A 14,772-nucleotide genomic window follows, 5' to 3' on the forward strand; every position below is an offset into this window, starting at 1 on the left:
TTCTTCAAACCAAGCTGCTTACCTATTGTAGATTCAGTCTTCCCAGCCTGGTGCAGGTCTACAATTTTGTTTCTGGTGTCCTTTGACAGCTCTTTGGTCTTGGCCATAGTGGAGTTTGGAGTGTGACTGTTTGAGGTTGTGGACAGGTGTCTTTTATACTGATAACAAGTTCAAACAGCTGCCATTAATACAGGTAACGAGTGGAGGACAGAGGAGCCTCTTAAAGAAGAAGTTACAGGTCTGTGAGAGCCAGAAATCTTGCTTGTTTGTAGGTGACCAAATACTTATTTTCCACCATAATTTGCAAATAAATTCATAAAAAATCCTACAATGTGATTTTCTGGATTTTTTTTCCTCATTTTGTCTGTCATAGTTGACGTGTACCTATGATGAAAATTACAGGCCTCTCTCATCTTTTTAAGTGGGAAAACTTGCACAATTGGTGGCTGACTTAATACTTTTTTCCCGCACTGTATACTGAACAAAAATATAAAACGCAACATGTAAAGTGTTGGTCCCATGTTTCATGAGCTGAAATAAAAAGATACCATAAATGTTATATACGCACAAAAAGATGATTTCTCAAAAATTTGCAAAAAAATGCCCCTACCTTTTTAAAAAAGGTATCTGTGACCAACAGATACACATCTGTATTCCCAGTCATGTGAAATCCATAGATTAGTGCCTAATGAATTTATTTTAACTGACCGATTTCCTCAGATGAACTGTAACTCAGTAAAATCTTTGACATTTTTGCATGTTGCATTAATATTTTTGTTCAGTGTAGTTGGCAGAAATTATAAGGGATTAAATAAACTTTCACCGGTTGAAGGCGAAGAGGATCTGGTAAAATAAGGGTATGTTGCTAATATCGTCTAGGTAGGTAGCTAGCTAGCTTCTTTGCAAAATACTAGCCTAATATTCATGGCACATTATAAATAACTGACTGCTACTAGGATAGTATTCTGTACATAAATAAGACAAATATTAGTTAAATAAAATATGGAACAGTAAATTAAAATGTTCAATATATCTTTCGTTCTGGATCAAGGTAGCTAGCTGACGGAAAAAGTGTCAGCTAGAGATGACATGCAGGGATATGTAGTCTTTCATGATGTCTACTTTGATGCTAATTAGCATTTTAGAATCTGAGAGTAAATAGAGCCGAATATATTGATAAAAGTCACCTCGTCCAAGAGAGATTTACACGGTTATCAAAACGTCACGCCAGGGTAAGCCTACACGAAACACAGCCTCTATTTGAAGTATTTCTAAATTCCACAATTGATAAAATGAATGGTGAAAAAACTATTAGAACCATTTCCGTGTTCGACAGCTAGGTTTTATGGGTATTATGACACGTCCACTGTGGGGCTCAATTATTCTCGCAAGCATGCAGGGGGATGCAGACTGTCAACTGCTTGTTCACAGTTGTGTCTAAAAAACACTTTCGCTCAAACGCCTTAAGTGTGTGTACAATACTGTATTTATACTTTGTATATAATTTCTCAACAGGAAAAGTTAACACAAAAGCTGGAGGGGCTCTTTAAATTGTCCCAAAACCCACAACTTCACCAGCAGTAATACACACACTATGGTAGATACACACACTATTACCGTCAAGTATTACCCCTTACCCTCTAAGTAGGCGAAGCGACCATACTCCTTGATGATGGCAGGCTGGGCGGGTAGCCCCCCGTCCTCGCTCCGCAGCCCCCCACTGACATCACTGTCCTCGGGCAGCTCCGTCCACACCGTCCCCCCGTCCACCACGAAGTATAGCTCGTTGAACAGAGCCGATTTGTACCAGGACGGGAGAGAGCTACCACACACAGAAAGCTGACTATCATTGCGGATGTTGCAACTTTTCACATGTAAAAAACACACATTCATTGTTGAATTGAACATATGTCAAGAGAGCCATATGTTCGTTATTGAACATGTATTACAAGATCATGCATTTAATATTGCTCGTTTGTTCGAGGAACACACATTCATTGTTGACCATGTACAGTGCCTTCAGAAAGTATTCATACACCCTTGACTCATTCCACATTTTGTTGCGTTACAGACTGAATTCAAAATGGATTAGAAAATATAAACAAATCTCACCCATACACACAATACCTCATAATGACAAAGTGAAAACATATTTTTAGAAAAGGTATTGCAAATGAAATACCTCATTTACAGAAGTACTCACACCCCATGAGTCAATACATGTTAGAGTCACCTTTGGCAGTGATTAAAGCTGAGTCTTTGTGTAAATCTCTAAAAGCTTTCCACACTTGGATTATACAATATTTGCACATTATTCTTTTTAAGATTCATCAAGCTCTGTCAAGTTGGTTGCTGATCATTGCTAGACAGCCATTTTCAATCAGATGTAAGTCCAAACTGTAACTAGGCCACTCAGGAACATTCAATGTCGTCTTGGTAGGCAACTCCAGTGTATATTTGGCCTTGTGTTTTAGATTATTGTCCTGCTGAAAGGTGAATGTCTCCCAGTGTCTGTTGAAAAGCAGACTGAACAAGGTTTTCTAGGATTTTGCCTGTGCTTAGCTCTACCTAGTCCTTGCCGATGACAAGCATACCCATAACATGACGCAGCCACCAACATGCTTGAAAATATGAAGAGTGGTACTCAGTGACGTGTTGTGTTGGATTTGCCCCAAACATAATGCTTTCTATTCAGGACATAAAGTTAATTTCTTTGCCAAATTTTTAGCAGTTTTCATTTAGTGCCTTAGTGCAAACAGGATGCATGTTTTGGAATATTTTTTATTATGTACAGGCTTCCTTCTTTTCATTTAGGTTAGTAATGTGGAGTAACTACAATATTGTTGATCCATCCTCAGTTTTCTCCTATCACAGCCATTAAACTATGTAACTGTTTTAAAGTCACCATTGGCCGGCCTCAGGTTGAAATCCCTGAGCGGTTTCCTCCCTCTCCAGCAACTGAGTTTGAAAGGACGCCTGTATCTTCGTAGTGACTGGGTGCATTGATACACCAACCAAAGTGTAATTAATAACTGCACCTTGCTCAAGGGGATATTCTATGTCTGCTTTTTTTATTTTTAACCATCTACCAATAGGTGCCCTTCTTTGCGAGGCACTGGAAAACCTCTATGGTCTTTGTGGTTGAATCTGTGTTTGAAATTCACTACTAGAACATTTTCTAAAAACATCATTCCACTTTGACATGATGGGGTATTGTGTATAAGCAGGTGACAAAAACATCTAAATGTAATACATTTTAAATTCAGGCTGTAACAACAAAATGTGGAAACAGTCAAGGGGTGTGAATACTTTCTGTACAGTATAAAGAGGGCAGGTTGGTAGGTACCTGTCCTGCAGTATGGGTCTCTGCCACTCCTCAATACTCCTCTCCCATAGTCTGTAGTGTGTCAGCGCGTAGTGGCTGAGAGAGGGAGCCGCGTCTGCCTTGGTACCAAAGAAACGCGTGTACCTCCTAGAACACAGACACAAAGACATTGTCAGCGTCTGAAATGGTAACCTATTCTCTCTATTTACTGCACTACGTTTGACCTGGGCCCATGGGCAGCCATCGAATATATTACATTACATTTCTTATTCAGAGCAGACTTACAATAACTGCATTCAACTAAGGAATGTGAGACAACATTCCATGATCACTCATTCAAAAATAGCTGTTACCAAGTAGCAGGCGAATACAGTAGTCTACAAGGCCCATGATAATGTCATATTTTCAACAAACTGTGGTTCATGTTTAAGTGCACACAGAAGTAGTCTTCGTAGCGAGTAACAGTAAGAGGTAGTGAACATAAGATATGCATGTATCCTGATGATGTTCTCTTATTCCTTAAAGACCCCAGGTTCAAGTGTACCTAGACTGATGGATGTTTTACAAACATCTGGAAGATATTCAGGGTAGGTGCTTAACGTACACAAGACCCAAGCCCTAGTACAGGGGTGTCAAACGTACGGCCCGCGGGCCGGATCAGGCCCGCAAACGGGTTTAATCCGGCCCGCGAGATGATTTTGAAAAAAATAAAATATTTGTAAAAATTAAAAAAAATTGTAAAGTATAAAAATGCACTGCAATTTTTCAATAAAATAAACTGCTGTTCCAATTGCGTCCACTGGATGGCGCAATAGCAATTGTGTTAAGCAAGCAAACTGTTTATACCGGGGCAGAGCAAGTAGGTCAAGCACGTGCAGCCAATGAGCTACTTTGTTTTGCCCGCGATATTTATTACGGCTTCTACTTTTAACATTATGTGCTTTGGCACCCTCATTGCCCCAATATGTCTCTGTCAAAAAAGAGAAAAGTGGACGCAGAGTGCAGAGTGTTCCAAGAAAAATGGTCATCCTATTTAATCACGGAATTGAATGGGAAAGCTGTATGTTTGGTGTGTTCAGAGCATGTTGCAGTGCTGAAAGAATATAACCTTCGCCGCCACTATGTGAGTCTTCATGCCGACAAATATGACAACTTTCAAGGACAGCGGAGATGAGAGAAGGTGAATGAACTGTTGACGGGTCTGAAGAAACAGCAGTCTGTGTTTACTCACAGCCGAGACATCAGTGAAGCTGCAGTGAAAGCTAGCTACCTCATTGCTAATGAAATCGCAGTGGCTTCAAAACCATTTAGTGAGGGTGAATTTGTAAAAACATGCATGATGAAGGCAGCGGAGATTGTGTGCCCTGAAAAGCGGCAGGCTTTTTGCAAATATCAGCCTGACAAGAAACACAGTTGCAGACAGGATTTCCGATCTTTCAGTGGATTTGGACAGCCAGTTGAAGCAAAAAGTGAAGTCATTTATTGCGTTTTCGGTTACAATTGATGAAAGCACGGACATTACAGATGTTGCACAACTGGCCATTTTTTCATACGCGGAGTTGATGACACATTGACCGTCACCGAGGAGTTCGTGGAGTTGGTGCCGATGACAGATACAACGACAGCAGCTGATATTTTTACCGCACTCGTCGGGCGCGCTGGACAGGGTCGGAGTGGACTGGTCCCACGCTGTCAGCCTGGCTACAGATGGTGCGCCCTCAATGATCGGGAAAAAAGCAGGCGTTGTGACAAAGTTCAGAGAGAAAGTGCAATCTGCAAATGGAGGACGTGATTTTTTGACTTTTCACTGTATTTTGCACCAGGAGGCTTTGTGTTGCAAGTCATTAAAGATGGATAACGTCATGAAGGTGGTCATCCAAACTGTTAATTTCATCCGATCCAGAAGCCTGAATCACCGTCAGTTTGACAGCCTTTTCAGAGAGAAAGACCACATCTATGGCCTGCCATACCACACTGAGGTAAGATGGTTAAGCCGAGGTGCTGTGCTGAGGCGTTTCTTTGATTTACGAGAAGAAATTGAACAGTTCATGGAAGAAAGGGGCAAACCAGTGTTAGAATTTCATTCCGCAGAATGGATGCCGGACCTTGCATTTATGGTGGATGTTACAGAGCACCTGAATAACTTGAACAAACAGCTGCAAGGGCGCAACAAAGTTGTCACGCAGTATTATGACAGCATACGTTCTTTCAAGTTGAAGCTGTCATTGTGGGAGACGCAACTTGCCGGTGGTGATGCAGCTCACTTCCCCTGTCTGAAAAATGTGTGCGCGACCCAACATGTGGCAGACATGAAGTGGTTCAAAGATAAAATAACGGGACTGTTACGGGAGTTTGAGCAACGCTTTCAGATTTATGTTTATATGTTTTTATGTTGATGTGCTATTGTTTTTAATTGATTTTATTTTATTTGTATATTTAACCTATTCTTGACTCTGTGGTTCTTGCACTTGTTTGGGGAACAGGATTTCATTATTTTTATCTACATTTCTGCCTGAGAAATGACACCCTGATATAGTTCTGTGATCTGTGAAACAGTTTTGTTAATCACTGAGGCATTGTGTGTTTGTGTGTTCTTTTTCTTTAGTATTTTCAAATAAACTTGACGTGTTTTATGATTAATAGTGATGTTGTGCTTGTACTATTTTGGACACACTGTCCTCAGGCTCCAGCTTTATGTTGTATGTTGATCGTATTAAAACAAAGAAAACAATCTGAAGTTGTTGTTTTTAAGTTATATATACACCATGATTTTTCCAGTCCGGCCCACTTGGGAATAGATTTTCCTCCATGTGGCCCCTGAGCTAAAATGAGTTTGACACCCCTGCCCTAGTATATAATTATACCCCACAGCAAGAGCTGAAGACCAGGTAGAACAACTTCCAGTGGACCTCTTCATCCATTAAATATCTTGGAGTAAATCTACCGAAAGACACACCCAAACTTTATGACATGAATTACGTTCCTATCAACAAGAAAATATATGATGACCTGGCAAGGTGGAATTCACTTCCTTTGAATCTTAGTAGTAGAATTGAAACAATCAAAATGAATATCCTGCCGAGGTTAATGTAAACTCAGCAAAAAAAGAAACGTCCCTTTTTCAGGACCCTGTCTTGCAAAGATATTTCGTAAAAATCCAAATAACTTCACAGATCTTCATTGTAAAGGGTTTAAACACTGTTTCCCATGCTTGTTCAATGAACCATAATCAATTAATGAACATGCACCTGTGGAATGGTCGTTAAGACACTAACAGCTTACAGACGGTAGGCAATTAAGGTCACAGTTATGAAAACTTAGGACACTAAAGAGGCCGTTCTACGGACTCTGAAAAACACCAAAAGAAAGATGCCCAGGGTCCCTGCTCATCTGCGTGAACGTGCCTTAGACATGCTGCAAGGAGGCATGAGGACTGCAGATGTGGCCAGGGCAATAAATTGCAATGTCCGTACTGTGAGACGCGTAAGACAGCGCTACAGGGAGACAGGACGGACAGCTGATCGTCCTCGCAGTGGCAGACCACGTGTAACAACACCTGCACAGGATCGGTACATCACACCTGCAGGACAGGTACAGGATGGCAACAACAACTGCCCGAGTTACACCAGGAATGCACAATCCCTCCATCAGTGCTCAGACTGTCCGCAATAGGCTGAGAGAGGTTGGACTGAGGGCTTGTAGGCCTGTTGTAAGGCAGGACCTCACCAGACATCACCGGCAACAATGTCGCCTATGGGCACAAACCCACCGTCGCTGGACCAGACAGGACTGGCAAAAAGTGCTCTTCACTGACGAGTCGCGGTTTTGTCTCACAATGGGTGATGGTCGGATTTGCGTTTATCGTCGAAGGAATGTGCGTTACACCAAGGCCTGTACTCTGGATCGTGAGCGATTTGGAGGTGGAGGGTCCGTCATGGTCTGGGGCGGTGTGTCACAGCATCATTGGACTGAGCTTGCTGTGCGTTAAAGGGAAGACATCCTCCTCCCTCATGTGGTACCCTTCCTGCAAGCTCATCCTGACATGACCCTCCAGCATGACAATGCCACCAGCCATACTGCTCGTTCTGTGCATGATTTCCTGCAAGACAGGAAAGTCAGTGTTCTGCAATGGGAAGCGAAGAGCCCGATTCTCAATCCCATTGAGCACGTCTGGGACCTGTTGGATCGGAGGGTGAGGGCTAGGGCCATTCCCCCCAGAAATGTTCGGGAACTTGCAGGTGCCTTTGTGGAAGAGAGGGGTACCATCTCACAGCAAGAACTGGCAACTCTGGTGCAGTCCATGAGGAGGAAATGCACTGCAGTACTTAATGCAGCTGGTGGCCACACCAGATACTGACTGTTACTTTTGATTTTGACCCCCCCCTTTGTTCAGGGTCACATTATTCAATTTCTGTTAGTCACATGTCTGTGGAACTTGTTCAGTTTATGTCTCAGTTGTTGAATCTTGTTATCTTCATACAAATATTTACACATGTTAAGTTTGCTGAAAATAAACGCAGTTGACAGTGAGAGGACGTTTATTTTTTTGCTGAGTTTATTTGTTCCAATCACTGGCTGTAGAAATCCCACCTAAACAGTTTAGGGAATGGGATAAACGGATATCAAGGTTTATCTGGAATAGTAAGAGGCCAAGAATTAGATGTACAACATTACCAAGAAATACCTATACAGTCAGTTTTGGGTAACAGAAATATACAATAGACAAAATCAGTGGATTCATTTCTCTTTTTAGATATGGTTTAGGGTAGTTAAGCAACTTAATTTTAGACAGAGGTCAAACTGCTGAGTTGGCCCGCATACGACCCCCAACTTCATCCCTGCAACTCAGGATAGCAGATTTAAACAGCGGACGCAGAGAGGCGTCACATCATTTTGGCCAATTATAAGGAAAGGGGATCTAGAGAGCTTCCATGACCTAAGTAAAAAAACATGGCTTGGATAAACAAGATACCTGCAGGTTTGACACTACTTTGTTTTTTGGGGGGTATTTTTACCCCCAATTTTGTGAGATCCAATTGCGATCTTGTCTCATCACTGCAACTCCCCGACAAGCTCGGAAGAGGCGAAGGTCGAGTCATGAGTCCTCTTAACACCCGCTCGCTTAACCTGGAAGCCAGCAGCACCAATGTATCGGAGGAAACACCATTCAACTGACGATCGAAGTCAGCTTGCAGGCACCCGGCCCGCCACAAGGAGTCTCTAGAGCGCGATGAGCCAAGTAAAACCTTCCCCCGGCCAAACCCTTCCCTAACCCGGACGACGCTGGGCCAATTGTGCGCCGCCTTATGTGACTCCCGGTCACGGCTGGTTGTGACATAGCCTAGGATCGAACCCCAGGCTGTAGTGACGCCGCAACACTGTGATGCATTGCCTTAGACCGCTGCGCCAAATCGGGAGGCACCTTTTTAATATAGAAAAAGTGATTGCCCCTTGGGCACCTCAGAAATTGATGCAAGTATTCACTAACACATACAACTTGGAGTATCAAAACAACTACCGTATTTAAAATCTTTACCTGGGTATTCTATCCTCAAAGAAACACTCTACAAACTATATTAAACAGAAATGGGAGGAGGAACTTAACACTGAAATAACTGATGAAACATGGTTGAACATATTTAGGACTTAATTAAGCTCTACCAACTAAAGGTCTTGGAGAGAATTCTGTTGGAAAAACGTTATGTTTCTTCATAACACCTAAACTGAAATCAAAACAGACTGGCTCCCAACACCCTTGTTGGAGAGAATGTGGGCTATCAAGGGCAGATCACTCTCATATCTTTTGGTCCTGCCCCGCAATTGAAACTTACTATAATAAATGGGTTTTAACATTCATTTCTTTGTATTTGGGCGAAATATCCCTATCCGCGTCCTCAGAGCATGCGCAGACCAGGTGGCTGGTGTGTTTACGGACATATTCAATCTCTCCCTTTCCCAGTCTGCGGTTTCCTCATGCTTCAAGATGGCCACCATTGTTCCTGTACCCAAGAAAGCAAAGGTAACTGAACTAAATGACTATCGCCCCCATAGCACTCACCTCTGTCATCATGAAGTGCTTTGAGAGACTAGTCAAGGATCATATCACCTCTACCTTACCTTACCTGTCACCCTAGACCCACTTCAATTTGCTTACCGCCCCAATAGATCCACAGACGATGCAATCGCATCACACTGCCCCATCCCATCTGGACAAGAGGAATACCTATGTAAGAATGCTTTTCATTGACTATAGCTCAGCATTCAACACCATAGTACCCTCCAAGCTCATCATTAAGCTCGAGGTCCTGGGTCTGAACCCCGCCCTGTGCAATTGGGTCCTGGACTTCCTGACAGGCCACCCCCAGGTGGTGAAGGTAGGAAACAACATCTCCACTTCTGATCCTCAACACTGGGGCCCCACAAGGGTGCGTGCTCAGCCCCTCCTGTACTCCCTATTCACCCATGAGTGCGTGGCCAAGCACGCCTCCAACTCAATCATCAAGTTTGCAGACGACACAACAGTAGTAGGATTGATTACCAACAATGATGAGACCGACTACAGGGAGGTGGTGAGGGCTCTGGGAGTGTGGTGCCAGGAAAATAACCTCTCACTCAATGTCAACAAAACAAAGGAGATGATCGTGGACTTCAGGAAACAGCAGAGGGTGCACCCCCCTATCCACATCGACGGGACCGCAGTGGAGAAGGTGGAAAGCTTCAAGTTCCTTGGCGTACACATCACTGACAAACTGAAATGGTCCACCCGCGCAGACAGTGTGGTGAAGAAGGCGCAACAGAGCCTCTTCAACCTCAGGAGGCTGAAGAAATTCGGCTTAGCACCTAAAACCCTCAAACTTTTACAGATGCACAATTGAGAGCATCCTGTCGGGCTGTATCACCGCCTGGTACGGCAACTGCACCGCCCGCAACCGCAGGGATCTCCAGAGGGTGGTGCGGTCTGCCGAACGCATTACCAGTGGCAAACTACCCGCCCTCCAAGACACATACAGCACCCGATGTCACAGGAAGGCCAAAAAGATAATCAAGGACATCAACCACCCGAGCCACTGCCTGTTCACCCCGCTATCATCCAGAAGGCGAGGTCAGTACAGGTGCATCAAAGCTGGGACCGAGAGAATGAAAAACAGCTTCTATCTCAAGGCCATCAGACTGTTAAATAGCCATCACTAGCACATTAGAGGCTGCTGCTGCCTATTGAAATCACTGGCCACTTTAAGAAATGGAACACTGGTCACTTTAATAATGTTTACATATCTTGCACTACTCATCTCATATGTATATACTGCATTCTATTCTATAATATTCTACTGTATCTTAGTCCATGCCGCTCTGTCATTGCTTGTCCATATATGTACATATTCTTAAATCCCATTCCTTACTAGTTTTGTGTGTATTGGGTATTTGTTGCGAAATTGTTAGATATTACTGCACTGTCAAAGCTAGAAGCACAAGCATTTCGCTACACCCACTATAACATCTGCTAAACACGTGTATGTGACAAATAACATTTGATTTGAACTGCTGGGACTGCCCCAGCAGAGCTTCTGACATTAGGTTGGTTGGAACCTCTCCAGCACGCTGACAATAAACAATGATTCATTTAAGATTGACCTTGAGTGTTCCGGTGTAAGAATTTCCACAACACTCTCTAGGATAAAGCATATTTTAGCATCAAGTAGTGTACAGCAACCTTTCCTCACATGTTAGACCTAACTGACTGTAACTTGAAGTGTAGCATGCAGTATACGTTGTTGAAAACTGAGCTGGGACACAGAGGAAAGTAGAACAGATAGAGGAGTGGGGAAAGCAAAGGATGAGGAAATACATTCAGAGTCTATTAGTCCAATTTACAATAAGGCTTATCTCACAGACACTAGTAATAAAACAAAATGTGAATTGAACCCCGGTCTCTGTCGTGACAGCTTTTAGTCATATTGCATAGCAAAATAGAAAGTGGTAAATTCAAGATCAGGATGTCCTTTTAATTTCAAGCTTATCTCAGACACAAGTTGAAAAAAACTTAAGTTGTTCCTCCCCGTCTGGAGATACTGACCACTGTACTAAACGACGTCGGAGTGTGAACTGGAATTCTACCTATATTTTTAAAAGGTTACCTGACGTGTTCCCTCTCCCTGGAGCCAAAGGTGATGTTAGGCATGTCCCATGCCAAGCTGAACTCCAGAGCGTTGTGGCCCTGAGACGGCACTGAACAGCCCACTGCCAGGGCTGCTGCCACCTTCTCTCCCTTCTGGGTGGGAGGGCTGGAACCTGGAGGGCAAGGAGGAGGGGTGGGGAAGAGGGGAGAAGGGTGAGAGGAGAGTGAATGTCAAGGGGTTTTGGGTGGATCAAAGAAAAGGAAAATCCTTTACTATCCCACTTCACTCTTTCACCAAGTACTAATTACATGGCGTTCATAAAAGACTTGGCTATGACCTGGAAAAGGAATCCTGTGGGCGCTGTGTCATTAAAACCCTACGACCCTTACAGAGGGTTGTCCAACAATTACTAATAATATATACCTTCCTTTCCTGTCCCCGAGGATGTTACATTATATGACAATCTATAAGAATATTTGAACTGCATACGTTTAGTAAAAAGTGCCTAATTTCTAGATTTTGCTGACTACAGATAGTCACTAGTTGAAATCAGACTCGAAGGACCACGCTCAGTCGGCTCCAGCTAGCCATTTTAACAACAGAGCTGGGGGGATCCAGTAAAAATATTTGTGTGGGCGGCGGGAGAAGAAATAGTGACGCTGTCAGTGATCGCCGGTTGAGAACACTGACCAGTGGGGGAGTCCAGCCGTCCATCAGTGATGAGGTCACACCACAGCGCCCCACAGGTTCCCTTTGGACTGAACGCTGTCTGGTGGCTGATCTCCCTGTCAGACTTAACACACATTCACACAGTTAACAAGGTGATAATGGTTAGGAAAGTGTCAAGAGCAATGAAAACATAAATGTTAGATCGTAAACAGAACATATTGCCAGTGAACAACTGTAAAAGCATATTGTGAATTTGTGACGTCTACCTGTTCTCGCGCTGCCATGCACAGAGTGTAGGGGTTCACTGTGGTGCAGTGATGAAGCAACACTCCAGACACTGACTCCCCCTCCTTCTCCAGGTGGAATGGTTCGTTCCAGTGGCCCCCGCTCTTGTCGTCCTTGTGGCCTGACCCGTTGACCATGGTGAGCATGATGGAGACGTCCAGCGGGTAGTCATTCTTGTTCTCTATGTCCCACACAAACACCGCCACGGGGAGACTGGAGTCCTGGGGGATGGAGGGATGACAGAGAGAGAGGGAGAGAGAGGAGAGTCAGAGACCCAGAAACATGAAACTCTTAGGTTAGGGTTAAAGGTAAGTGTATGACAATGCTGGATGACTGTCTGGCATAGGCATCATGCACCCTATTACCTTTGTAGTGCACTACTTCGGGCCAGAGCCCTAGTCAAAAGTAGTGCACTACATGGGAAATAGGGTGCAATTTGGCCCATATTGGCTGAAGTAGAAACAATATGACTGAAACCCAATGCTAAGTCATGTCCTTAGGGGACATTTAGTAAAAACAATATGACTGACACCCAATGCTAAGTCATGTCACTGGGGGACATACCCAGTTACCTGGTAGTCGTGGGGGATGACGGGTGACACCTGTCTGCAGGTGAGGGTGACGTTCTGCCCAGGGAGGTGGTAGACTGTCCAGGCCCGGGGGTACAAGGCGTGGTAGAAGGCGTACTCTCCACAGTAGCCCCAGTTCCAGCCCTGCAGCGTGGGGGGGCGCTCCACTGACAACACTTGCTGGTACACCGTCTGACCGCCCCGACGCAGGCACACCGTGAACTAGGAGAGAGACAGAGGAGGGATATGGGAGGAACAAATGACTAGAATAGATCTGAATAAATAGCATAATAGATGTGCCACGAAGTGAACTTCATACACACCGTACTCCTACTAGACTAAATAGAGTTGACTTTAAATATGAACTAGGAGCGATAGAGGTGGAGTTCTCAACAGGTCCTGACGACACAGTGGATTGTTAATGAGGTCTGTTATTGACCAACAGTTAAGAACTGGAGCTAAGAGGCTTTAAGCCTATTTGAAAATACTATTAGTTGAAGGCAAACCAATTTTAGAAAACAAAGATAATTAGTTGTCCATGTGTACAGGACTTATAAACAGGACTTTTCTCAGTTAATTTGTTATTACATACCGTGTTACTAGTTGCTAGGCAGTCTTTTCCCAAGCATACCTGGTTAGCGATGACAGTTTTGTAGTGGTACATCCCAGGGTTGAGTTGCCACCTGCAGAACTCCCCCCGCCAGCCTCGCGTGATGGTACCTCCTCCAATACCTCCAAGAGGAGCACCTGCAAAGAAAGGTATTTCAATACAGCAAATGTGTTTTCAAATGTTTCAATACTCATGAGTAGGCCCATTTGAGTGTGTTTTACCGATATGCATTAATATAGGTATTGATAATAGTTAATTGGAGGCTTTGTTGGTGTGTGTCCACCTACCATAGATCTGTCTCAGGGGAAGGGCTCGGAACATATCAATGAAAGGAGCCTTCTTCTCTATTTGAGTCTTCTTATACCACCACTTGAGATACCTGCACGCACACGAGACCAAGTTAATAATAAGCTGACATTGTTTGAGAATCTACATGAAAATGGGAACATTAACATGCACAAGCAGGTAGAGTACACCTAACCAGTGAACCCAAACATAAAAAAAAAAATACCTCATAGCAAAGAATCTGTCACAATCACTGAATTACATCTTGGGTTGGAGTGGGAGGGGGGTGCATAGCAGAAAGAGGACATTCCATGAATCATTCCATCAAACACAAGTTCAAACCGTAAATCAATGAATAGTGAGCAGCTGGCTGTATTGTGTTGTTTCGAGGAACTGTTCAGGAAAAGGAAGTCCTACAGTATGTAGCCTTGTAGAATGATTCTCTGATTCTTACCGGTTAGGCCGTGACAAAGCGAGTCACTGTGCAGAGCGAGTGGCACTTCATTAACAAATACACAGCAAGAGCAGACTGAGGAAAACAGCATTTCTCATCTCGATTTCTCTCTCGCTCTTACTCCCTCTCACTGTCTATTTTTCTTGATTCATGCCCAGCTGTTTACAAGCATTCAGCACTCTAAACAAAGGCTGGGTCAAACGGAACACAACACTGTCTGTCCTGGGCTCAGAGAATGGCAGGTCTGAGAGTAGTGGTGTGTCAGATATTGTTGATGTTGGGGGGAGGCCGGAGGGAGATGTCATTTCGGAAGTGGGTTGCTCTTTTGACTCATACATGGAGCAGGCCTTTGCTCACAAGTTGCTGAAATACCAGCCCTTCGTGTCACGCCTGAACAGCCTTGGTTATCAGTGCAAACTTGTAATGCTGACATTTGGGAGTCTCGGCCATGTACATAG

General features: G+C 43.8%; 1 protein-coding gene across 4 annotated transcripts in view; it reads right to left on the reverse strand.

Annotated features, from left to right (window-relative positions):
- The window catches only part of LOC123482953 (non-lysosomal glucosylceramidase-like), a 37,895-nt gene that overhangs the window by 15,814 nt on the left and 7,309 nt on the right, over nt 1–14,772 (reverse strand). For 3 of the 4 annotated variants that reach the window (XM_045212185.1, XM_045212183.1, XM_045212184.1), the window contains exons 3-10: nt 13,863–13,954; nt 13,558–13,712; nt 12,969–13,187; nt 12,378–12,617; nt 12,133–12,235; nt 11,461–11,614; nt 3,347–3,472; nt 1,638–1,822 (exon numbers count right to left, since the gene is read on the reverse strand). In XM_045212185.1, the coding sequence (XP_045068120.1) occupies nt 1,638–1,822; nt 3,347–3,472; nt 11,461–11,614; nt 12,133–12,235; nt 12,378–12,617; nt 12,969–13,187; nt 13,558–13,712; nt 13,863–13,954 (1,274 nt within the window). The remainder of the gene's footprint in view (nt 1–1,637; nt 1,823–3,346; nt 3,473–11,460; nt 11,615–12,132; nt 12,236–12,377; nt 12,618–12,968; nt 13,188–13,557; nt 13,713–13,862; nt 13,955–14,772) is intronic. The other variant, XM_045212186.1, reaches the window with a different exon arrangement.

Source organism: Coregonus clupeaformis, unplaced genomic scaffold (genome assembly GCF_020615455.1).
Source record: "Coregonus clupeaformis isolate EN_2021a unplaced genomic scaffold, ASM2061545v1 scaf0001, whole genome shotgun sequence".
NCBI classification, from domain to species: domain Eukaryota; kingdom Metazoa; phylum Chordata; class Actinopteri; order Salmoniformes; family Salmonidae; genus Coregonus; species Coregonus clupeaformis.